Raw genomic sequence first — 24590 nt, 5'->3', positions numbered from 1 at the left:
ACTGCCAGCAAATAGTCCCCCTCGAGAGCAGCCTCGCGATAGCTAAAAACATAATGAGCGACCTCTTTCTTATATCGGGCTACACGGAGGAAAGCTGCCCGTGCATCGCCGACGTCGTTATCCATCTCGTGGCCATGAAGATAGGCGACCTTGGGAATAACACGCGCGTCGTTTACAACAAGAGCCACGTTAAGCACTTTCAGACGCTGCCCTGGTGGTTCAAGTCCAGCGTCCTCATGGATTATACGGAGCGGCTGGGATACGGGAGGGATAAGGATGAGAACGAGCGGGACAACGACTACGAGATGAGCTTCGAGCGTGAAACTTACAGCGTGAGTAATCAATTGGATGCATCTCGGTTATACCCGTCTTTATGCCGAGCTTCATTATGCCCGACTTGCCCAGATGGAGCAATGACGGCCCAAGGCTTACTAACCAAGAGTACAAAATATTACGAAATTTCAAAGCACGTGGAGGGGATATAATGCTTTAAGCCGTTAAATTTCGAGTTAACGAGCATTGCAGAAGCTCGTCGTCCTGCCCGTCTAATCGTATATTCCACGCATAAATGTAATATGTCGTTTGTCGGCAGGAGATGGAGCGGCCCGGAGCGAGCAGTTCGCTTTTGGAGCTGGAGTGCGACATCGACGAGCTGAGCGTAACGTGCCACCAGCAGGACGAGGAGATGACACTGATCGATTATTGCCGGAAGACCCGCAGCCAGATCGCGGATATGCAAGAGGCGACCGCGAGGCTGGAAAAGCAGCTGGAGGAGCAAAGGCTCAGGAGTCGGTTGTTCGAAGCCAAGCTGAAGGAGGCATTGGAGGACGGGCCTACGGAGTCTGGAAGCTGATGACCTTTCGGGCGCAAGACGATTCAGATCGTTCCGCCCGAACATCCGAGGCTCCCGAGGCCGGCGCGGCTCTCCTAATGGCTTGTATATAAGTGAATTGAAATTTCATTGTCAATTATAAGCAATAATGATATATAATGGGTAACTTTGTTGGTCGTCTCTGTGTTAACTCGAGCACTACGTGCCTTTATTAATTCCGAATTTTTGCTTAATATTATATCTAAAGAAAGGTTTTCATCCTTTGAAATATTCCTGTTATTTCGGTCCTTGTGAAATTTCAAGCGTCTCTCGAGTCCCCTCGAATGAATAATAATAATAATCGGCCATTAATATTGATGATAATTTTTGGTGAATTATTTATTTGTTAAGCACATTTCTTGATTTTAAATGCTATCGACGTATTAAAACAAGGATCATCAAATATTTATCAATTCAATGATGTGATACAATACTGATTATATTATCGAGTGACAAACTGTACGAGCAATTCTTGTAAGAATATATATGGCTTTCCTACCTTCTCATAGACTATGTTATTTAATAGACACAAGGTACATGCGAATTTCATTTAATAAAAGATGATACATGGTTATAAATGAATTATTTAATAATAAAATATTTTTTATAAAAATTTAACTGTATATTTCTCAATTCAAGGAAAAGAGATTCTCATTTTGAATTGCAAATATGTATTTGTCGTATGGAGGAACATCAAACACTCTCAAAGACACACGTATCAATGGACAAAAAGCTTTTTCTTGTTAAAAATATTTAGATAAATAGTTACTCAACAAACTACTTATCTCTTGGATTATTTTTGATCGAATGCAAGTAATAATAGTTATAACCAACAACTGAAAGATTTAAAATGATTAGATATTAGAAAATTAAGGAACGCCTGTGTCGATATGTCGTGAATAAAATATGTAAATACTTCTCATTGAAATGTTCGCGTCCTGTAATCATTTTTCTACACACGTAACATATCATTTGTCCACACTTGCATATTATTTTATTACAGCCCTTATCTTTAATAAACCTAGTTTTACAATTGTAACAAATTCTAATTACATCCTTACTCAATCGTTCTTCATTATATACACGAAGGGCATGTTCCTTGGCAACTTGATCACATAACAAAGGCAGATGATTTTCTTTTCTGCACAATCTAAAAACAAATAGTCAACTTATTAATAGCAATTTGATCGGTGAGAAGCAATAATATATATATAATAACGAAAAGGTATTGCCACCTGCAAGAAATTTGCATGCATTCGAAATTTTTACAATAGATTATTCTGAATTCTGGATCTATTTCGATCCAAAAGTTACACAATGGACAAGTAACCAAATTTTGTATGTTAGCCCGCAAAATTTCTCTTTCTTGCTGTTGTCCTTCCATCATATTAAGTATATAAACTGGCAAAATTTTCTTCATAGTCTCAATACTAAATTCAACTGGGCAATTTGCAAAACATTGTAGAGACATCTTGCCGTTTCTCATATGCATATAAAAACCTTGAATAATACATTTTTTACAAAATTTATGATTATTTGTACAACTGATAGTATCCATCAATTTGAGATTGTCACCGTAGCAGCATAAGCATTCAAACAACACATTATCCTTAGTATACAAATTATTAATTAATAAACTGTAGAATATTAATATTATTCTATAAGAAAATTTTAACTGAATTGTAATAATAATATTTTACCATTGTTTCTTTTTCATTTTTCAGTTCCAAGCTTTTCATTTTCAATTCGATTTTCTCTTTATTTTGAATAAATGCAATTTCTTGTAATAACAAGAAATTGTCGGATTCAATTTTAGCCATTGAATGGCTAAAATAATATTTACATGACAATTTTAAACATTTATCTGTTAAACTTAAATTGTATTCATTTTCTTTATATGTATTAAGTATCTGTGACTCCTAAAAAATAATACTTGTAGTATCTTGATTTTTATATATTAAAAATAAAAATCATATATAATTATGAAATACATTTAAAAAAAACAAGAAATTTATGTATATATATATATATATATAATCACAATTATTTTTCAGAATAAATTTTTCCACATATACAATCATAATTATATATAATTTTTGATAATTGAACATAATATACAAATGAACAAACTAATGTTTGAAAATATTTATGTTTTAAATAATCATATGCTAGGTCACTGTAATTTTCTGTTCGGAGCGGATTTTCAAAAAATAAAAACGGTTCGGGATATTCCATGATAAATTGTTCTACATTAAAACCATCCGTACATTTATTGATTGTCGTTCTCTTTCTTAATTTAACAAAATAATCATTTCTTTTTGGAAATTCCTGACATATCAGACGGTCGTTTATAAGCTGATTCAAATTCGTTTCATTTCCATCACTGTCCTTCACCAACTGTTCAAGATAATTACGATCGGCATCTGTAAACATATTCGATAAAATATTCACTTTCTCCTCAATAATTTCAGGATCAGTACGCAGAAATTCTTGAAAAAATATATCATTTTCTACTGTCGCAAATAGATTATTATTCTCCATGTATGCAAGAAGTATAATCGATAAACCGATAATAAAATTGCCAAAACTCTAGCTAATCGACTACTTCTTCTCTATTATTATTATTATTATTATTATTGTTGTTGTTATTGTTGTTATTGTTGTTGTTGTTGCTCTATGTGGTGATGATGATGATAAAGATTATAATAATAATAATAATAATTCACAATGATGTATAGTTGACGTGTTATTGAAAGTTTTAAATTAATTTTTGAATATTTATCGGTTATTATCTAAAAATATAAAAATGTTTTTATCCTTATAGTTCATTCTCTAGCGATCATAATATGATCGTAAATTTTCGAAATTAAATAAATACTTTTAATGTAATTGTTAGAATCTAGTAAATACTTACTAATACTTGCTACGATTCAAACTTATTCTTCTCTTTTTATTAAAGCAAAAATTAAAATATATCAAAATTACAAAAAAATTAATATGTGTCTATGTACAACTTAGAATCGTTTTCTGAAATATTATTAATATCTAAAGTTGTTTGTTCTTCATTAAAGGAACAAAAGAACTGTGAGTGGAGCGTAATTCTTCACTCAGATTCTAATATTATCGATCGTGTTTTGTTTAAAAAAAAAAAAAAAAAAACAATCAAAGTACAATGGCAGCATATTACATTCATCATTAATCTTATAAAGAAATACGAAACGCTGACCAATCATAAATGCATGTGAGAAGAATGGAAGGGACATTTGAAGTTTTCGAGGGGCGGAGACGATATCCAATAATACCCGATAATCTGGTCCAACCACATATTTGTACATCAAATATACAAATCGTGAATATCAATAATAATAACAATGAATAAATAGGAAAAATAAAAAATCAAAAACAGAAGAGGTCTCACAGATGCAGTTGATTATGGCGTGAAAGAATAAATATAAATTTCATTTCTCAGATATGCCATTATTAGTTATACTAATTGTCTCGATTGATCGCCTTTGGGATTTGTTGCGTGATCGATCAATAAACTCGCGATCATTGATTCGATCGAGATTAAGTATTAGATATGTATTTAGAATCGGATTTATAAAATCAAAACAATAAAAAAATATTAGTTCGAATATATTGTTTGGTATAGTGGACGTCGATTAAACGAAAACGAAAGCTTAAAATTCAAGCTAAGGAATTTCGTATGCATTAAACATTTTTCTCAATCTAACGTTTATATAACATAAGATTATTAAAAATTAATTTCTCTAATGACAAATTAAACGCGCACTTTATGGATGTAGATTTTACCTTTACATGGGAGCGTCTTTACGTATGAGAGAAAGAAACAAGATTAAGTTACGCGCTTAGATCTCTAATATCTTCGTAAGAAATAACGTTTGTAATAAGTTTTGCGCGAGCATTATTTCTTCATGAAGATTAACCGATAAAAATATATACCTTAATGTTTCGATAAAACATTTATTACAAATTTGTATTTCAGTATTGTTTGGCCTTAGCTTGTTATCCGCGTTAATAACGTCGAGAAAACTAAGGCATAAATGCATTTAATTATTTTTCTATTTAAAATCTGAGATCAAAGAATGGCTATAAATTTGCTTCTATTGAAAAGTTTAGAAAGTTTAGAGAATTTAGAATCAATGGGCGCGCATTAATATAGACATCAGTTTTTTTTTATTAAATTATATTTATTATTAATGAATAAATTACAATGAAGTACTTAATGCATACGTATATAATGCACAATATCTTACATAATTTTATCCTAAAGTGAATATTAATCAAAACTTTATGTAATAGAATTTATAATAGATTTATAATTTATATAATTGTATATCACTTTAAAGGTACGGAATTATTTGGAGGTATAATTTATAAAGTAACAATACATTATAAATAATCGTAGACATTTCAATTAGTATAATATCTCAATGTGCAACATAAAAAACATGAAATTAAGATTATCATTTAATCTAATAGCGTCTACAATTCTTTTATAAATTAATATTACTAACAAAACGTTAGTTTGTACAGAGAGAGAGAGAGAGAGAGAGAGAGAGAGAAATAAAAGGAATGAAAGGTAAATAAATTAATTTGCTATTAAAGATCCTAAAATGGTTTTTTTTTCTTCAATAAGTTAAACCTGAGAATCGATCATGTTAAGCTGACACACTCGACGCACTTATCTATAAAAGCTTTACTAATACAAAAATTAAAAAAAAAAATAGATTTTAAAGTAAAAGAAAAAAACTTTAGAAAAGTATCTTACACCAAGGTCATGATTCTCCCTTAATTGCATATTTATTTTTTCCATTCAGTCGATACCACAGCGTTTAGTAATAAAATTTTAATACCTAATATGCATTTTCAAACATTATACATCAATATACCGATTATATATATATATATATATATATATATATATATTGTTGCATTACTCTTGCAACGTTAAACAAATGAAGCTGATGAATATCCATTTGGTTCATGGATTTGCGTAAGAAGAGTGACGATTCGATATTAAAATGAGAATAATTATATAATGGAAGAAGGCAGTGGATTGTTGTCAATATCTCAAAACAAAGTAAGTTAAGTTTCATTCTAGAATTCTTAAAAATTATAAATTAGTACCAAAAAGTTCAATTTCATTATATTATTTAAGATGGAAATTTACAAAAAAAAAATATTATAAAATTTTTAATTTATATTCAATTTCATTTACTTAACTGTCTTATTCGACTTCAAAAAATCATAATAATGAGTGAAAACCACGAGGTTGGAAAATTGTTTCGTTACATCGAATAAAAGCTCAATATACATAATACACACGCGCATATGCATGTGTGGATGCGAGTTTGTAGGGATGTGTGCCTAATTATTCCATAAAAAGGAAGAGTTCCTTGCGAGTTCTTTTGATCATTATTTATATAAATTACGGATTTATTGACAATGGAGTGTAAGATTTGTACATAATAAATAATCTGCGATGTCGGACGATTCAGATTATGATGTGGAACATGAGGAAATTGATGTTTATAAAAGAAAATACCAATTGTTAGCCGAACGATGCGAAGTTTTACAACAAGTTTGTTCGATCTCTATGCACGTAAGCTTCAATTTTTTGTAATTTAGTTATTGGTAAGACATTATATATTTTCAGGATAACGAACGTCTGGTTCATCGAATTCAGCGAGTCAGAAAATTATTAAAACGGACGAAAAAGGAAAAAAAGTAAGCTCTTTATTGTCTTTATTATTATTATAGGTTATGTTTTTGTTTTCATCGCGATTCCCTACTTAATTATTAATGCGAATTCTTTTCTAATAAAATCCATATTTTTATATGAATTTTTGGCATTGTAGCCTTCCACGTAATAAAATTGTGCGATAAAATTATTAGGCTTATGAGAATAAAAATTCATTTACTTATTTATAATTGAAATTATAATATTGAAGAAATAATAACTGTGAAAATAATTTTCATCGACGTAAGGAATGGAATTTTATTTTGATATAAATTTTTTAAAGCGTTTTTATGTAGATGGACATTATGAGAGCGAGTAGTAGGCGATTAAAATTGATGGATTATATTAGTCTTGAATTGAATAAGAATTAAAAATATATCTTCTTCATAATTGTTATTTTACATTAATTTAAATTTATCAGAAATTTGTGACGTACGATATTTAATATTTTAGCAATTATTTCAATTTATTGCAGATATTTAATTAATCGTCTCGATCAGCATGGTGACAGATGGAGGGAAGCACCCATGGGTGTGCTGGAGGAGAATAGTATATTTCAAAGTACACCAAAGCAGGATAAGGGCTCAAAGTCGGCTTCTAATAATATTAAAGAAGAGAAACCGAAGAAGGGAACGAAAAGAAAAGGAACAAAAGCCGATCCGAATGCTCCAAAAAGGCCAGCCAATCCATTTTTTCAATTTTGTCAAGAACAACGGCCTCGCGTAATGGAGCGTTTAGCTGGCGAGCCTGAACCGAGTAAGCAAGAACTTACGAGACAGTTAGCAACAACGTGGAAATCACTTAGTTCCGAAGATAAAAAGGTTAATATATTAATATACGCTTATAAAGCATATTAAATTTTTTTTATTTAATCAACGTCATTTATTTGCCATTGCTTTTATTATCGCAGGTTTATTATGATATGTACGAGCGATCGAAAGAGAAGTATGTTGCCGAAATGCAAATTTACAATAAGAAAGCAGAAGATACTCCGCAACAAATGTCCTTAAATGTATCTTAATGTATGATAAATCTGTACATAGTAATAAAATTTTTATATCTCCTATATATATATATATATATATATATATATAAATATGCCATTCTAAGTAATATTATGTCAGAAGAAATTGTTGGTTATTTTTAACTTCACTAATATAATGTATAAAGAAAGTATTTATAAGTAATTAAAAATTAATTTTTAAACAAACACCTATTTTGCCCTCAATTATTTCATTGTCATTAACGTTTGAGCGATAATTTTTATTTGAAAATTTCATTTTTACAAGGAGTATTTGATCGACTTGTTAAATCAAGTTTACGGAAATGATGAAAATTAGAATATTAATTTTGCATATCTAACGCTCGACTTTATTATTTATTGACGTTCGTTAACTTTATTTGTATTTACGTTAAACGGCATAGGAACGTCAAGAAGCGGCACTGCCAACATTATTAAGTTGAAACCTAATTATTAACCGAGGAAACATGGCGCGAGGCAGTAGCGCTGGTTTTGACAGGCATATTACAATTTTTTCACCCGAGGGTCGTCTTTATCAAGTGGGTACGTATCCAAATTAAAATCTTCATTTATTAACAATGCTCTTCTGGCTGTTAAAAGAGCTTTTTCCATATTCGCCTCGGCTAAATAATCCATTTAGTCGACCGCTGAATTACAGTGTGGCGTGATCTGCACTTTTTTCAAAATGTACAGCAACGAATTTTGTTATTATTGTAAATGTTAAAACATTTATTTTTGCAGAATATGCTTTCAAAGCAATTAACCAAGGTGGTCTTACGTCGGTTGCGGTCAAAGGTGTTGATACCGCTGTCTTTGCGACACAAAAAAAAGTGCCCGTAAGTAGGTGGTTATAGTAACCTTATTTCATGTAAAATTTAATCAAATAAACCAAATATAAGAAATGTTTCATTTGATATTCAACTGTCAATATTGTTAAGAAAAGAAAATGTGTTCTAGGATAAACTCTTAGATGCTACCAGCGTTACACATTCTTTTCGAATTACAGACCACATTGGCTGTGTTATGACTGGAATGATCGGCAAGTTTGAACAAATTATATTTACTCGCTCGTATAAAGTATCTAATAAAACTCATTTAAATGCGTATGGGTTCTTTATAATGGGATCTAACATCTTTTATTTGAATTTATTAAACGTTTGTCCTACTCTCGCCATTGCTTTGATAAATAAATCGATATGATAAGATTCGTGTCTTTAAGGTATCGCGGACTAACGATAACGTTTGTTTATTTTGATCGAATACAGCTGACAGCAGATCGCAAGTACAGCGAGCACGTTACGAAGCTGCACATTTCAAATATAAGTATGGATACGAGATCCCTGTTGATACGCTATGTAGAAGGGTATCGGATATCAGTCAAGTTTATACCCAAAATGCCGAAATGAGACCTCTCGGCTGTTCGATGATGTTGATAGCTTACGACGTTGAAAAAGGTCCGTGCATTTACAAAGCCGATCCAGCTGGTTATTTCTGCGGTTACAGGGCAATTTCTACAGGTGCAAAGCAAACCGAAGCTAATTCCTATCTTGAAAAGAAGCTGAAGAAAAAACAAAATTATGACTTTGAGGAAACGATTCAACTCGCAATTATTTGCTTGTCAACGGTTTTATCGGTGGACTTTAAGCCCACTGAATTGGAAGTTGGCGTCGTATCAAAGGATAATCCTAAATTTAGGTACGTAGAGGAAATGAGTATATGTAGAATGTACTGACATAGTCTTTCCAAATTAATAAAGAAATTGAAAATTATTCTTATTTATTATTTCATTAACAATTTCTTTAATATGTAGGCAAACATTGAATTAGCATGATTAATCGAAAGTTCAATGTTACCGTTGCATTCGAGGTTTTACTATTTACTTGGTGACACAATAATAAAATTAATTATTTTAAAATAATTATTCTACTTCCAGAGTCTTAACCGAACAAGAAATTGATAAGCATCTTACGGCTATCGCTGAAAAGGATTGAAGATTGATTAATAAGTTAACAAAAAATGTACTTTTTATGTAAAACTTTATATACTTATTAAAATTTCATTACCAAATATACATTTTTTTGTTAAAATCTAAATAAAAACAACATTTTTGTGAAAGTATTGAAAGAATTTATTAAAAGATTTTAACTTATTACTATTTATTTATTAGTTAATATTTGTGATTTTCCCATTATTTCCCTGAAGCTGTAGCCAATGGATTTCGTACGACCAAAATCACTGAATCGCCTCGTAAGAACATTTTAGAAATAAATCTGTCTTTGTTCACTGGTTTGGCCTAAAACAAATGTAATAGCTGTCATTACGGAACATGGAAGAAACAACGATCTGGACGAATGAATCGTTAAGTCATTAAAAATAATCATAAAACTCTCCATATTATATACATTGCACATATTATTTATGTATGCAAAATGCAAAATGCAAGCGTTTTGGTAGAGGAAATAGAAAAGACAATATACTCGTACGACTTACTTATTTTTAACTATTCGAACGATCCTCGACAACAAACGAACTCGTTAATTAATACATGAACGCTTTTTTAAATAAAATGAATCTTCCCATACTCTAGATCGTTTAATTAAAGCTTACGCATTTAAAATCCCCTCTATTATTTTCCAACTAATCCAACCTAAATAGATACGTACTTTCTTTTTTCCTTTGCCAGTTCTTGGAAGCTCTGTCCACATTTCTTTCACATTTTCCAAGACCATATTACAATGCCTGTCAAAAGCTTTGACACGTCCCAGTAACTTTTTATTATTTCTACAATTAATCAAAACTTGAGTATTGTTTTTCACAGACTGCGTTAATACAGAAAGCGGTCCTGTGTTGAATTCCTCTTCTTCTCGTTTTGCCAATTCCTCTGGAGTCATCTCTGACTTTGGCTTTGTTAAAGAAGTCCTTGAAAGAGAAGTCATTCATCTTAGTCGAGTTGAAATAAACTTTATAAATATAACAATTCACAAATACGTAGTATGCAATTATGTGAAATAAAGAACGACTTAAACAAAATAAACATTATTGTTGCATTGTCGTTGATTTTGTCTTATGGAAATATTGCATCAACTAGATATATGATATTTACAAGAGGAGTACTTACATTTTATCAATTTATACAATACTGTCTATTTAATAACTTAACTTAAATAGGCAAACGTTTGTGCGCTTATATGCTGTTTACGAGCGTAGGTATATATATATTTATTTATATTTATATTTATATTTATATTTTTATCTATATCTCTCTTTCTCTCTCTCTCTCTCTCTCTCTCTCTCTCTCTATATATATATATATATATATATATATATATATGTATGTATGTGCGGGCACGCGAGGTATTGTATTGTATCTGCGAAACGATAAACGAAAGATGCAAACTTAGGTTAAATCGTCGTAATAATCGCGTCGCTGCTCTTCGTCGTCTCCTTATCGATGAAACGCCGATCAACCAAAGAATAATAACTTTCCCGAGCGTGGGTCCGAGTGTGCGTGCGCACGCGCATTATAACGAGTGGTGACGCGCGCGCGTTCATTCCACGCAAACTCAACCCAGAGAAGCGATAAAGAGCGCCGACCAATGATTTGTACGATCGTTGTTGCTGGTTAATCGATGGGAGGTAGAGCGGATGGCATCCCGAGCCATAACCGGTAACTTTAAACAAGGAGCCTCAAAGCTCCCTCGCTAACCCCGCGCACGCAATGTGACATTTCGCGAAATATGTTTAACGGAGGAACATTTTGACGGCTTCGAGAGGACCCGTTGTATGGGCATTATTTATGAACGCGGGTCAGCGCGACGAGCACGATTAACGATTAAAGAATACAAATTACCGAACGCTTTTATCGGGTGAAAGTCGACGTACCGAGCGCTTCCAGCCCCACTCCGCTTTCTCCATAAGAAATATTTGAAATTTGAGCTGTTAGCTGAGGCTACTTGAGAGGGCCGATCATTAAAATTTTTATCATTAAACTGTAGTGACTCTGTGTGGCATTATATAATAATTTCGAGTTGGCTTTAAGGTGCATTAATGCAAATGGGTAAGATGGATAGTCGTATGGTGACGATACGTGGGTGAAAGGTGGGAGCTTGGAATGCGAATACGTCGTTGTCAACCTTTGCGAGCCGCTCAACGATAAATACTACGACGATTCTCCATCGGCTATTATCGTTGTCGCGGTGCTCCTGCTGCTGCTGCTGCTGCTGCTGCTGCTGCTGCTGCTGCTGCTGCTGCTGCTGCTGCTGCAGCAGTGGTCTTCTTAGCGGTCTACGGTAGCGGCAACCATCCACGCCAATAGAAAACTTTGGCGCGGAGAAAGTAGTACGAGTTTGAGGTATTTTACCCCGTTGCTACAGACAGTTCGTCGTCGTCATCGTCGTCGTCGTCGTCGTCGTCGTCGTCGTCGTCGTCGTCGTTATCCATGATAGCCCGACATTATATTTTGCCGACTGGCGCCAGCGAGTTTGGCCTCTTTCTTGCAATGTGGGTATGTCGACCGACAGCCGATAGCGCGAAGCCCGCACTTATCGGCCGAGCTCCGAGTCGCCAGCGTCGCCGTCGATGAGAGCTCGAGTCGCGCAGTGCACACTGGTGCGGGCGAGCGGTGCTGCGCTCGTCGGTGCCGCGATCGCGGAAGTCCGGAGTGCGCGATCCTCGGCTCCGCTTCGTTGTCGGCCTCGTCCTCGGCGGCTCTTCGGGGGAGACGTCGAAGGCCGAGCGCGAGGACGGAAGGGTGTCCTCCAGCACGCGAACGCGCGAGCCTCGACTTTGCGTCGGTGGTGTATCCAAGGGGTGTACGGCTGGCTGGGGGGTGGGGCGGGCGGTGGTCGTCGCGAGGTCGCGGGCGCCAGTAAGGACGGCGGTGAGTGAGATGCCAACGAGGAGCTGACGGCGAGTCGCTCGCTCGCGTCGCGACGACAAGGACCGACGTCGGGGGCTGAGCCGAGGAAGAGAAGGAGGTGTTGGTGTAGGAGCACGAGGAGGAGGAGGAGGAGGAGGAAGAGGAGGAAGAGGAGGGGGAGGAGGAGCAGGAGGAGCAGGAGGAGCAGGAGGAGCAGGAGGAGCAGGAGGAGCAGGAGGAGGAGGAGGATAGAGGAAAAGAAGGAGGTATAGGAATAGAAGAGAGACGAGTAAAGGTGGCCGCTGGTGCGCAACGACGGGGGACAAGAGCACAAGGTTATATTGACGGAAGAGTGCGAGGAGAAGGAGGAAGAGGAGGAGGCGACGAAGGTGGCGGTGGTTAGTGGGGTTAGGGAGGGAGAGAGGCTTTCGTTCTCCTCTATCTTTCGTCCCATGCGGGCGGCGTGGCCTCGACGGGGAGAGGCTGGTAGCCAGTGAAGACGGCAACGACAACGGGAGCATGGCAGACTTCGACGCTATTTACGAGGAAGAGGAGGAGAGCGAGCAGAACTTGGAGGATCACTACGTGACCATCGTGCCCGATCCCATTATCATTCGCGGCGCTGGCAATATGACCGTGTAAGCCGAATTCCTACTCGTCCCCCAGGGCGAGCTTTACAATTTTTTGCCCCAATCGCTACTACCAGGATCACGACGACGACCACCGCTGCTACCGTTGCTATCGCCCCTACCGCCCCGACCGCTGCGACCGCTGCGACCGCTGCGATCGCTGCTGCCACAGCCGCCGCTGTCGCTGTCGCTGTCGTCAGCGAGCTCGTTTGCTTAATTATTTGTTGTCGCATTTGTTTGCCTCATTGTGCTTGCTTATTCGCTTGTGCGACTTCGGCTACTTACCGCCCCTTCCTCCCAACGCCTTTTTATTCATTTGTTGGCTGTATTAATTTTGATAATCACGAGTTCTCGGCGGGTTCCTCGTCGACTGGCTTCGCCTAAATTAATGCATAGGCGACGAGCCTCGGAGGTCACCTGCACACACGTATAAGCAACAAGAGGCAGACAAGTGCGGAGAAGCTCGTGAATCTTCTTGCGATCGTATACTCCTATCGAGCGATAAAATATAAAATAGTGATAAAGTGGCGGACGATCGGCTTCGTCAAACATAATCGGCTATAAAATCCACTGGCCGGGGGCTCCTCTTGGTCTCCTTGTTACTCCTCCCTTTACCGTTACGGGGGGGGTTTTTTTTTTTTTTTTTTTTTTTTTTTTTTTTTTTTATGTAACAACAGGACTGCTATTACAACGCGTATAATTACGAGCTAAAACGCACGGGAATTAGCGGTGCGTGTGAGTCTTTGTCTTGTTTTCAATCTTCTTCAAACCCGCCTTTTGCTCATCTAGTGCTCTCTCTCTCTCTCTCTCTCTCTCTCTCTCTCTCTCTCTCAGGCACATTTGCTCAATCGCTCGTTCGGTCCGTCTGTTTGTCTCTTTGTCTCGCTCTCCATAGCGCTCCCTCCCTCTTATAAAACAACTGAAACTTGCCAAAGACACCAATTTACGGACTCCTCCAGACAACAAAGAATCGACATTCACTGTTGATGCTTAAATAAATTCACTTTCTTTTCTTTTTACTTGCAAACTACTGATTTTATTCTTCGTTTCCTTTATTTTTCTTTTGATTTTTATCCTCTTCTTTCTTCGGTTTTACCTCTTTTACCCAATTACTCTGACTGACGGTTGCGACGTCAGGGCTGTTTATCATTTTCGTTAATTGTTGGTAAAATTTGAAAGTCTTAATTGCCTTTTAGTTGCTACCAACACGTCGTTTCCCAAAATAACGACGAGAAGTGCATCGAATACTTCTATTATGAAAATCCTATTGTCAACAACGGCATTAAAAAATTTCGGCAAAATTTGATTAATCACGGAATGAATTTGTGCGAATAAACGTAAAAGATAAAATAAACAATCCTAAAATGTTATTCGTAAAGATAAAGACGCGGTGAAGATAAATCTTTGAAACATCGTGTTAAAATAAACTCCTGCATTTACATGAATATCTCCCTCCCTCGCACGCGCACGCACACCCGCGCGCACACACTCATTTATTTTGGAACAACGCTCTACTTTACAGCCATTTTATGAATCATATTGAAAAATATACAGAAAGTATGTGAATCATTTAGCTTCTGAACGTTTCTTTAACTTACAATGCTGTTTATCCGTCACTTAATAAAAACAATTTAAATGGCAAATAAACATTTAGATTATTACGAAATGACATTCTCCTCGTATAGCAATAATGAAATTTTAAAAATAACATAAAGCGGACAATAATAATCAATAATATATTTGTCATTTATATTTATCATATTTATCGTCTCGATGTATGCACATTGTGCGTGCATTAACGATTTTTGGTATTTAATAATTTTTGTTTTGTTTTGTTTTGTTTTGCTTTGCTTTGCTTTGCTTTGCTTTGCTTTTTAAATTCCTTTATTTTATTTCTATTTTCTATATACAATCTATGCTCCATCTCTGTATTATGTTAATAAATTATTTGAATTCTCACGATCCAGCGGTATTAATATAAATAATTATTCTTTATATTCTGCTTAAACATTTAATCCAAAATTTTCTCATATTCTCATCTGCGCAAATATTTAACCGAATGGATAATTCAAAGGCATTAGAATTAAATCTTCTCGCGACAACATATTTGCCAGTTTGCTCTCTCACTCCTTTAAGGTCATTTATAATCGATTGTACAAAGAATTAAAAGCGGCCCAACGAAACATTGATTTTATTGATTAATATTGATATGCTATGTAAGCGACTGTCGTTTTACTCTGTTGTTAATAATATTAAAATTTTATAGTTTAATTGTGTATATCGATATTTGCAATTACAATTCATTCCCGAAAATTTGATTCTCTTAGACTCGATTTTATTTATAATTATTTTCGACAAACGCATTGGTTGCTACATTTAACATTGATTTAACATTGCTATTTTGAAATGTTAAAATAGTACTAGGTTTTGTGGAATAATACTAGATATAAAAATGTTATTCGTTAAACATTTAATAAGAGCGTATGAGACAATAAAAGTGCAAAGTCTTATTGAAAGTTTTTCATCTTGGTTGTTTCATTAGAAAAAATGGGAAAATTTGTCACAGTGCTTATTATACTCTCGGTGAAATAATCTGAGGAGCATCGTCGTACATTATTTCAACAATATTCTCTTACCAATGGTTGCTTATATACATGAGAATACACATGTTTTTATAGCCTATTTATATGATATCTAAAAGTTTTTAATTGCTAAAGCTGCTCTTTGCGATAATAAAGTGACTATTACATTTAATTTGTCCTGTTTATTTAGATTTGGTCTGAGCAACCGCTTTGAATCAGAGTTTCCCAATGGCTTGGTATCTCGTGTTGCGCCAGAGGAATTCAAAGCAACGGTTATGCGCATAAACAATGTCCTGAAGAAAACTCTCCCTGTTAATGTGAAGTGGTTATTCTGTGGTTGCGTTTGTTGCTGTTGTACATTAGGCTGTTCCTTATGGCCAGTTATATGCCTCAGTAAAAGGGTAATCAAAGCACATTTTATAATTAAAAATTGATTCCTCTATAATATGTTATAGGTGTCTATCGAGCGAACCTATAATTTACATAATCTTTTCTTTTCTAGACTCAACACTCGCTTAATAAATTGCTAGAATGGGAAAATAGTAGGCTATACCATAAATTGGGCCTACATTGGAGACTGACAAAACAACGATGTGATAGTTCTTCAATGATGGAATATGTAAATTACTTGTCTTTTTTTTTTTTTTTTTTTTTTTTTTTTTATATATATATATATAGACATTTAAGCATAGGGTTATACCAAATTATTACCTCGATATTACCCATTTCAGGTGCTGTTAATCGAGTTTATCCCAAAAATACCGATATATAGACCAGATTAGATAGAGGAGTGCAAAATTCGAAATTGCGAAAGAAAATTAGAGAATCGAGTAACGATGATGTTGCTGTTCGCCATGCTGTACGTTACATCGACAAATGCATCGTGAAGGGGATCGCTTTGATCTTTACCTTGATATCAATTTATGCATTTGGTAATGTAAATCCTTGTATAAAATGCGTATTTTTGTAAATATAGTGTATAGCCAAGCACAGTACAATAATTATACAGATACAATAGCTAAGTGAAAAGTATTTGCGTATAGCTAACGATAAATATTGGCAAAGGATGTAGCGCACCTTTTTTTGTTATTTTTTTGTTTTTAACAAGTTTCTATGTTGATCTCGTTACAGTGAAATTTTTTTTTTTTTTTAATACAGCGAATTAAAACACGATAGTTTATATCGGAAGAATTTAAAAAAATCCATTTTGATAATTGTATATTAATGGTTAAAAAGTAATACAATTTTGTTCCGATTGTTTACAATATTGAATTTAAAAAGGTTTAATCTTGGTAACGGCTTTGCTTAATTAATTAAGATTGAAAGTCTTAGACACGCGTCATTCGCCACTCGTCATTTAGTACTTTAACGTACTTGAAAAAATTGAAAATCTCAGTGATAGTTGATCGTGAAATTTGTAAGTAAGGGAAAAGAAAAATTGTACATATGTATACAATAATGGAAATTCCAAATCGTAGCCTTGAGTTATTTACATAATTACCACGGTGATATTAAAGAGTAATGCAATATTATATGCTGATTCAAATCTTAAGTTGAGAATAAAATTTTTGATAAAATAACCTGTTAAACCAGGACTTGATCTGAAACATCGAAGTTATTGTACGACTGAACTTATTGAAAAGCGACGGTCATATATATATTATCTTAAATATGAATTTGCATTTAAATAGAAACGCTGATACTTTCGACAATGTTTCGGCGAAATACGGCAATTAAGCAATTACGTTGCTTATAACTTTTTGTCCCTTGTTTACCCAATGAAAATTTGGTAATTATATGTAATAATAACGTATTGTTTGTTGGATATCAAACGACACTTCAATAATATTATGGAATTTTCAAAATTATTGAAAACTAAGAATTGTTAATAGAATAAAATTGTTTTCAGGATCATTAAATAATTTTCGTATTATTCCATGTCTATTGAACAATGCAGCTAAGAAAAAAGAATTAAAAAAAAAAAAAAAACGAAACGAAATAAATGCAAATAAGCCTATTAAAGGTATTTATAATTTTGTCTTTTTAACATACCGTTATACAATAAATCTATTATTTTGTCAATTTGATATGGTGTTGAAACATTCAGCAATAAGATATTTGCGATGAAATTATTTCATTGAAAATGGTGTCTAACAAACAAGCGTTTTGATAATTAAGAATTATTCTTTTCTATTACAATGTCATTAACGATTGAATACAAATGCAGTCCTCTCTATCCGAGAAGTTTATTTATTTCTTCGGGATCAATTCAATTTTCAATATCTTAACGATATTTGTCGAATGGAATTTGAAACTAGGAAAATAAATACGTATGGCGGCTCGGTTTTTAATTAAGTTACAATATATTTTGTAATAAAGGGGGCTGTGATGAGAGTAGAAGACTAGAATTTTTTTGATAAATTTGAATTGAAAATTATGCCGTCAACAAAATATAATGTAGGGCTGGAAATAATGATTCTGCACATTTGTACATTATTTTACAAAATAATAAATTATTCAAATTGCTTATTCCGCAAGGTCTAGTAAGAATTTTAATTGAAATTCAAAATAATTATTTGTCTCGCTTATGAATTAAATCTCTTTTTGACCAAACAGATTTCTAAGAATATACAAATAACTATTTAATCTATTTAATTTTTCTTTTTCATTCATTTTGAACTCTCAACGTGTTTTACTTTCCTCGTACATTATTGAAGAATGTAAGAAATAAAAAATTAATTAATTTTATATAATTCTAAAAAAAATTTCAATCTATATTATTTTTCGTTTCAATATATATATATATATATATATATTTATATACACACACACACACACACACACACACACACACGTTATATAATAAAAAAAATAATAAAAAAAACTTAAGACTTACTTATAATTTTTTGGGACGTTATTGAGCAAAAACCAATTACGAGCACGAATGAAACTATAGAATATGTTAAATTAAAATAATTTTTAAAATTAAATGTCTTACTTTAATAAAGAAATATCCAGCCCAGAAATAATTATAATACGATTAATTAATTGTTACTGTAGTTTTATTAATATAATGAAATAATTGTAATTAACATGATCTGGACAAGAAGTCGTCAAACTATATAAGTTTAATAACGATGGATAATATTAGAATAGATTAGTAAGTGTTAAAAAGAAAAAATAAAAGAATGAAAAAAGAATGAAACAGAAGATGAAAACATTCGACTAGAAAGATTGTATGTTATAATTTTTGTGCGACTTTTCAATAACCACTGCCAAAGGATAATATTTTTCTCCTTCTCCCTTTTAATCTGTCGGTTTCGTTTTCGCCTTAGCTTATGGTTTTCCAATAAAACACTAGTTAAACGATATCTACGCACTAACATAATCATTAAAGACAAGTCGATATAGAAGTCTAATAAAAGTATACGACAGAGAATGTAAATGGTAGATTTGATAATAAAAAAATAAAAATAAAAAAAATAACAACAATAATAATAATAATAGAAATATAAAAAAAAAAAATTAATAAAGTAAAGAAAAATAAATAAAATAAGATAAAATAAAATGATAAAACGTTTAATCTGTACTAATTGATGTATGAATTTTTGAGCTTTTATTTAATAGTTGATTAATCATTGCAATCAATGAAATTAAGGAGTCGTACGGAATAGAAGAATATATAATAGAATTTAGAATGAATTTTCGCATGTATCTTGCTCATTTTTGCACTTCGAATATTCAATTTAATGATTTGAAGTGAAATTCATGCTTAAAATTATTTGTGGTTTATGCGATAGAAACGCAAAAATGTACATTACATTATTACCAAGCAGATGTGCATAAGAAATTGAAAATTTAGCAATTTAATTGATAAGCAAGAAAAATATATATCTTAAGAGATAGGTTAGATTATTTATTGAGTACAGTAATAACGAGTTTTTCTTTATATATGGAATAACATTTTTGCCATTGTATGTAGTTTAACATGTGCCTTTCGCTGGTTGAATATAAAAGAATAAAATTTTTAGCATTTAGAAGTAATCGTGCAAAGAATATATTGACCGAGCATTAGTATAATTATTTGAAGAACAAAAAAAAAAAAAAAAAAAATAAATAAATAAAAACCCGTAAACAAGCAAGAAAAACTTTTTTTTTTTTTTAACTTTTAGCTTAACGTATTTATTATATTTTTATTATACAAATTGTACATACGTTGATATTGAATTTTTATCATCCGAAACAATAAGATTCCGAGTAGAATTTATTTGACCGTTTCTTTACGTGAAATAAAGCTGGAATTGAAAATATTTTCTCGTCGTTAATCAATGTACACGAGTCGCGTGTAAATTCTTGTAATCCTTATTATTATTATTATTATTATTATTATTATTCTAGATCATTGTTACACAGCTAGCCTGATAGAAATATATTTTAAATAATATACACAAAAATAAATAAATAAATCGATAAATTGTTGATAATAAACAACTGCTTCATTATTCTTCGTATAACTTAATTGTATGTAGAAAACGTAGCATATCATCGAGATTCAACATACAGCCACAAAAATATCAATAAATTATGTCAAGAATTCGATGAAGTTTTAGAAAACTATGTACCTAAAATGTGAAAATAATAAAAGGCAGATCATATATTACTAAATATATATATTGTTATTATTATAGCACCCGAGGTCGGATCGACTATTCAAATGTCATTATGTATAAATACATAAGATTCTATTGTATGAAAATAATATCGAGCAAATTCAAATAGAAGCACTTTCTTTATTGTTACAATTTTTATTTTCAATTTTGTATTTTTTAAAGCCCTTTTTAATCTCATGAAATGATCAGCTAAAATTTTCATAGTAAAATAACAATAAAGTACTTGTTTGTAGGATAATTTGCATTTTCACGGACTATACCCAACAATTATCCGATTGCTTATCAAAGTATTAATAAATAGTCGTTCAGAAGAGAATTTATAAAAGACAAAATTTATTTAATATTCGTTTTTAGTATCAAATTTGTTTGCAAACAAGATTCGATGAATATTCATTAAACGCATATATAATGATATATCATTGTCATCGTTGTAGAATATATCAAAATCTAATGAAACGTACATACAATTATTGTCTTTGTCCGTTAAACTTAATACGACGTTCGGGAAAAAAAAAGTTACATTACAGCATAATAATAAAACAAAAAAAAACAACAAATTGTTCGTTCAATAATGTTACGGTATAGTAATGCAACAATATAGTGAAAATCACTCGGATGCTTATCGATCTTGAGCATACGATAGGTGAGATGGTATATGGTATTTGAAATTGCAAATTAAAAAGTATATATATATATATATATATATATATATATATATGTCATTATAACAGTTAAGAAAAGGATGTCATAGGTATGTTGTGTTTAATTATAATTTATAGATAATTAAAATACAAGTTGTTCCATGAATAGTGCTGCCGTACATTCTTGGACAATTCGCAATTGAGGTATAATTATTGGGATTGTGAAAAGAAAAAAAAAATTTAGTTTAAAAAAAAATAAAAGCATTTGTAATTATTTGAATGGCATCTTGGGCAATAAATTAATAATGTTTGGCATTATTTTTTACATGTTCAAATAGATGTGAGACGAAACCGTCGCTCAAAGTTTTGCTGCATTGTATTATGATCGCGTGTGTCGTTGCCATTGACACTGATCGTGTATAACGAAAGGGTTTTTTTTTTTTTTTTTTTTTAAATTATCTCAGAGTTTTTTCTTTTTTTTGTTTTTGTTTTTTTTCCTGCGCTGCACACTATATAATTACCATAAAAAAAGTTATTTGAAGAAAAAACGAATTTTTGTACATTTGTCCCACTCGCCCATTCATCCCCTCCACTCCCCCCGTGATCTTGTACGAGAATCATGATTGTCGTATGAATTGGAAAAATGTATAAAGACGCATCACCTTCATCCGAGTTTATAATTAATATACAAGTCTATGCATATAAAAGCCTCGACACGATGAATCGTTCTCTCTCTCTCTCTCTCTGTCTCTCTTGGTTTTTTAATCACTTCTACTTCTGATTGTATTATGTAAAAGGCCGCTTTACCTCTTATTCGTCTTAGGCATTTACCTTTTATTCACTAACCATCCTTAAGAGCCGGGAACATATTGTTTCGTGGTCTTTGTAGTAGCGCAATCGATAAAAGAAAATAGAGAAATTTGGAACAAAGTGTTAAACTAATGCAGCATTAATATCATCACGACTTTCTTTATATACATTCTTATATCCAATTGAGCGCACTTGATATATTAATTCGATATTAATTACTCGATGTGCGTTAATTATTTTACGTACATTGAGTTCTCCGCTGTTTATTCAATGCCGTACGCTCGGCTATGTAATTATACACACTTCTGTCGATAGATCCTCACGAGTTCCTCCTACATTAGTAAAAGCACGAATCGCGAACGTCATTTACGAGGCAAAGCAGTTAAATAATCATGGAGATTTCGAGGCCAACGAGACTACGTTGTTAAGGTATCGCGGTGAGGTGTGAATAAACGAGGTCCACGAGCTTTTCTCGGCAGCTTAAATGGCAAATCGTATTAGATGGCGATTGAAAATGCTGAGGATAGTGACGAGATAATGAAAGCTACGTAGTTAGAGAGAATCATCGATGCATCCATCGACGCATAACCAAAGATCTTTCATTAAATCAGAAAAGTTTTGCCAATTTATGTTCGCATAATTATGAGACGCTTATCTCGCATTAATCAAGCTTGAAAATTATCGGATATTATATTACGAGCTACGATATATTTACTTATGTCGGCCTCGGCTTTCTCTCGTTTTCTCTCCGCACTGCTCGAATATCATGCCTTAGCCATGCAATTTTTCCTTTTCTTTTCTTTTCATATCGATAATTATTATCGATCGCAATAGCCGAGTCACCTAGTTACATTTAGTCCTTTGCCACCAAGTGCAAGATCGACCACGAGATCACCGCGCTAAAAAGGAAAGGTATTCATTCGCGAAGCTGAAAAGCGTCTCGAATCGTGCACAACGAGGTTATAATCACACTGTTTTGGAATGTGAAGTTTCCAAGTTGAATAATTTTTCGTTTTGGTACGTGCGTGGGGTTTATCGTGACACAAATAACGCGAGCGGTTGGAGTTTACGTACGGTGGAGTGTCGTTCTTTAACGTGCCGTTACTAACGAGTGCAAATGCCGTTGGCTCGACAGTCACACGCGTCAAAGTTAAATTTCACATTGCAATAATAATGAAATAATAACGATTGCTATTATGTTTCGTTTTATCAGAGTAATCTCGGCAATAAAGCGATGAAATGCAAATTAAACATTCACTTAAAGCCGCGTACTTGCTATCGTATCTGATATTGATTGTAAATGCAGCAATACAGCGATTTCATAATGCGCGTGAAAATTCCGTTATTGCCATTTGTTATTATAGTGGAAACCGTTCGTTGGCTCCTCGCGATTGCACTTTTATTAGATAAATTCAATTGCAAATAGGTAGTGTCAGACTTTTATTATTATCATTCCGGCAATTATTATATTGGCCTAACGTTTGTGCATTAGACTAAAGATTCCAAGGACTACATAATTAATTATTTTTTCCTGAAATATGAATAATATCATTTAATATCGTTTACCTGCCTCTTAGCTCCCTACGTCCCTTAACATAACATTCCGACGGGTGGAACGTCGCTCGAGTAAGCGTATAAAGTAACGTTTTAAGGCCCTGGGACCGCCGTTTCTAGTCATCTAGTGAAAACGTTTCAATGTCTAAATTAAAAACTCAGATTTCGAGAATTAATTAATGTCACGTTCGCCATGTATCTACACAACATGTGGGCAAACTTTTCTCACCTTCGTTATACGCTACAGACAAGCACGCACAAAAACCAAAAAATAGTCTATTTAATCAACCGATATAAAATTCATTTATCAAGCTCAAAATTACGCGTTCGATTGAAAAATATTAAAAGAAAGTCTTCCAACACCCATCATTATTATTATACCAATTCGATCGCGCTAATACAGCACGGGACAATGAAGCTGAAAAATGGCTCCTGATCTGGAAAAATGAAAAAATTGTCTGAAAAAATCTCCTGGCGCGAGCCTCTGACTATCCCACCTCCCCCCACCGCCACTCCTCCTCCGTCATTGACAATTTGCCAGAAAATCAAGTGCCTGGCTTCCGCGATCGAGCTCCCCCGTTCTCCAACTCCATTGCCCCCGTAATTCTGGCGGTGCTCGGCATAAGCTCGTCCTACCAACGGTTCGGACTACTTCATCGCCCCGTTCCCCGCCTCGACAATCGAGCGAGCCCATTATTACGCAAAAGTCCGGCCACCGTCGTTATCCCGACAGCATCCTCATTGTCGCGACGTCGCGCCCAAAATACATTTATCACTGGGCCGGGTTGGGGGGCGGGGGGTGGTGGTGAGTGAGTGAGTGAGTGAGTGAATGAGGAGGGAAGAGCTACTGCGCTCGCCGTTAAGTTGGCGTCCCGAGCTTAGCTCGTGTGCATCCGAGGTGCGTATTCACGCATCAACGGATGGCTAAGGGAACGATCGCCTACCCCCCGGCCACCGCCACCGTCACGCGCAATTTACTTGTAATTTCGAATAAGTGGCCGGCCGATAGTGCCCGTAACTCAGCCCCATTATCCAATTGTCCCGCACGGCGAATTGTCTAGCGTTTTTTGATTCTTGGGGGAGGGAATCGGACGGAGCGAGGAGGGATTGAGGGAGGAGGAGGAGGAGGAGGAGGAGGAGGAGGAGGATGAGGAGGATGAGATGGCGGTGTAGTGGCAGGGGGGGGGGGG

The 24590-nt window shown here is 34.0% G+C and overlaps 6 protein-coding genes and 1 long non-coding RNA gene across 7 annotated transcripts in view; 5 read left to right on the top strand and 2 right to left on the bottom strand.

Moving 5' to 3' along the window:
• LOC105359504 (uncharacterized) overlaps nucleotides 1–917 on the top strand; it is a 7722-nt gene extending 6805 nt beyond the window's left edge. The window contains 2 exon segments of the mRNA XM_011496117.1: nucleotides 1–332; nucleotides 593–917. The exon segment at nucleotides 1–332 is cut by the window's left edge and continues 16 nt beyond it. Of these exon segments, the coding sequence (XP_011494419.1) occupies nucleotides 1–332; nucleotides 593–853 (593 nt within the window). The 3' untranslated portion in view covers nucleotides 854–917.
• Nucleotides 918–1648: 731 nt separating this feature from the next.
• Nucleotides 1649–2429, bottom strand: LOC105359503 (E3 ubiquitin-protein ligase RNF216-like). Its single transcript, XM_011496116.1, has 3 exons — nucleotides 2107–2429; nucleotides 1873–2021; nucleotides 1649–1707 (listed from the first exon to the last, which is right to left on the bottom strand). The coding sequence occupies exons 1-3, from the start codon at nucleotides 2427–2429 to the stop codon at nucleotides 1649–1651; spliced, it is 531 nt and encodes a 176-aa protein (XP_011494418.1).
• Nucleotides 2430–6231: 3802 nt separating this feature from the next.
• LOC105359299 (non-histone protein 10) lies at nucleotides 6232–7707 on the top strand. Its single transcript, XM_011495857.1, has 4 exons — nucleotides 6232–6476; nucleotides 6552–6622; nucleotides 7111–7456; nucleotides 7546–7707. Exons 1-4 carry the CDS (start codon nucleotides 6378–6380, stop codon nucleotides 7654–7656), a joined length of 627 nt encoding a protein of 208 aa, XP_011494159.1. The 5' UTR covers nucleotides 6232–6377; the 3' UTR covers nucleotides 7657–7707.
• Nucleotides 7708–8087: 380 nt separating this feature from the next.
• Nucleotides 8088–9713, top strand: LOC105359298 (proteasome subunit alpha type-6-like). The gene is made up of 5 exons (XM_011495855.1): nucleotides 8088–8199; nucleotides 8398–8492; nucleotides 8614–8695; nucleotides 8922–9351; nucleotides 9590–9713. The coding sequence occupies exons 1-5, from the start codon at nucleotides 8124–8126 to the stop codon at nucleotides 9645–9647; spliced, it is 741 nt and encodes a 246-aa protein (XP_011494157.1). The 5' UTR covers nucleotides 8088–8123; the 3' UTR covers nucleotides 9648–9713.
• A 71-nt stretch (nucleotides 9714–9784) lies between these two features.
• Nucleotides 9785–10620, bottom strand: SmD2 (small ribonucleoprotein particle protein SmD2). Its single transcript, XM_011495854.1, has 2 exons — nucleotides 10320–10620; nucleotides 9785–9949 (listed from the first exon to the last, which is right to left on the bottom strand). The coding sequence occupies exons 1-2, from the start codon at nucleotides 10590–10592 to the stop codon at nucleotides 9845–9847; spliced, it is 378 nt and encodes a 125-aa protein (XP_011494156.1). The 5' UTR covers nucleotides 10593–10620; the 3' UTR covers nucleotides 9785–9844.
• Nucleotides 10621–12891: 2271 nt separating this feature from the next.
• On the top strand, nucleotides 12892–16526 carry LOC105359296 (cysteine-rich hydrophobic domain-containing protein 2). The gene is made up of 4 exons (XM_011495853.1): nucleotides 12892–13152; nucleotides 15916–16126; nucleotides 16228–16344; nucleotides 16457–16526. The coding sequence occupies exons 1-4, from the start codon at nucleotides 13034–13036 to the stop codon at nucleotides 16505–16507; spliced, it is 498 nt and encodes a 165-aa protein (XP_011494155.1). The 5' UTR covers nucleotides 12892–13033; the 3' UTR covers nucleotides 16508–16526.
• A 25-nt stretch (nucleotides 16527–16551) lies between these two features.
• LOC105359295 (uncharacterized) lies at nucleotides 16552–17697 on the top strand. Its single transcript, XR_912763.1, has 2 exons — nucleotides 16552–16657; nucleotides 17635–17697. It is a non-coding gene; the product is annotated as an uncharacterized LOC105359295 (long non-coding RNA).
• Nucleotides 17698–24590: the final 6893 nt, after the last annotated feature.

The sequence above is a fragment of the Ceratosolen solmsi genome, unplaced genomic scaffold (assembly GCF_000503995.2).
Source record: "Ceratosolen solmsi marchali unplaced genomic scaffold, CerSol_1.0 scaffold11, whole genome shotgun sequence".
In the NCBI taxonomy this organism is placed as follows: Eukaryota; Metazoa; Arthropoda; class Insecta; order Hymenoptera; family Agaonidae; genus Ceratosolen; species Ceratosolen solmsi.
This window is presented reverse-complemented; position numbering and strand designations above follow the sequence as displayed.

Coding starts and splice junctions, on each gene's coding strand:
- LOC105359296 (XM_011495853.1), top strand. CDS start 13,034: ATGGCAGACTTCGACGCTATTTACGAGGAAGAGGAGGAGAGCGAGCAG. Junction 13,153..15,915: donor GGCGCTGGCAATATGACCGT/GTAAGCCGAATT, acceptor CTGTTTATTTAG/ATTTGGTCTGAGCAACCGCT. Junction 16,127..16,227: donor TTATATGCCTCAGTAAAAGG/GTAATCAAAGCA, acceptor TTTCTTTTCTAG/ACTCAACACTCGCTTAATAA.
- LOC105359299 (XM_011495857.1), top strand. CDS start 6,378: ATGTCGGACGATTCAGATTATGATGTGGAACATGAGGAAATTGATGTT. Junction 6,477..6,551: donor GATGCGAAGTTTTACAACAA/GTTTGTTCGATC, acceptor ATATATTTTCAG/GATAACGAACGTCTGGTTCA. Junction 7,457..7,545: donor TTAGTTCCGAAGATAAAAAG/GTTAATATATTA, acceptor TTATTATCGCAG/GTTTATTATGATATGTACGA.
- LOC105359503 (XM_011496116.1), bottom strand. CDS start 2,429: ATGGATACTATCAGTTGTACAAATAATCATAAATTTTGTAAAAAATGT. Junction 2,022..2,106: donor TGCATGCAAATTTCTTGCAG/GTGGCAATACCT, acceptor ATTTGTTTTTAG/ATTGTGCAGAAAAGAAAATC. Junction 1,708..1,872: donor GTTTATTAAAGATAAGGGCT/GTAATAAAATAA, acceptor TAAATCTTTCAG/TTGTTGGTTATAACTATTAT.
- LOC105359298 (XM_011495855.1), top strand. CDS start 8,124: ATGGCGCGAGGCAGTAGCGCTGGTTTTGACAGGCATATTACAATTTTT. Junction 8,200..8,397: donor GGGTCGTCTTTATCAAGTGG/GTACGTATCCAA, acceptor TTATTTTTGCAG/AATATGCTTTCAAAGCAATT. Junction 8,493..8,613: donor CGACACAAAAAAAAGTGCCC/GTAAGTAGGTGG, acceptor AATGTGTTCTAG/GATAAACTCTTAGATGCTAC.
- SmD2 (XM_011495854.1), bottom strand. CDS start 10,592: ATGACTTCTCTTTCAAGGACTTCTTTAACAAAGCCAAAGTCAGAGATG. Junction 9,950..10,319: donor CTGGCAAAGGAAAAAAGAAA/GTACGTATCTAT, acceptor CATTTGTTTTAG/GCCAAACCAGTGAACAAAGA.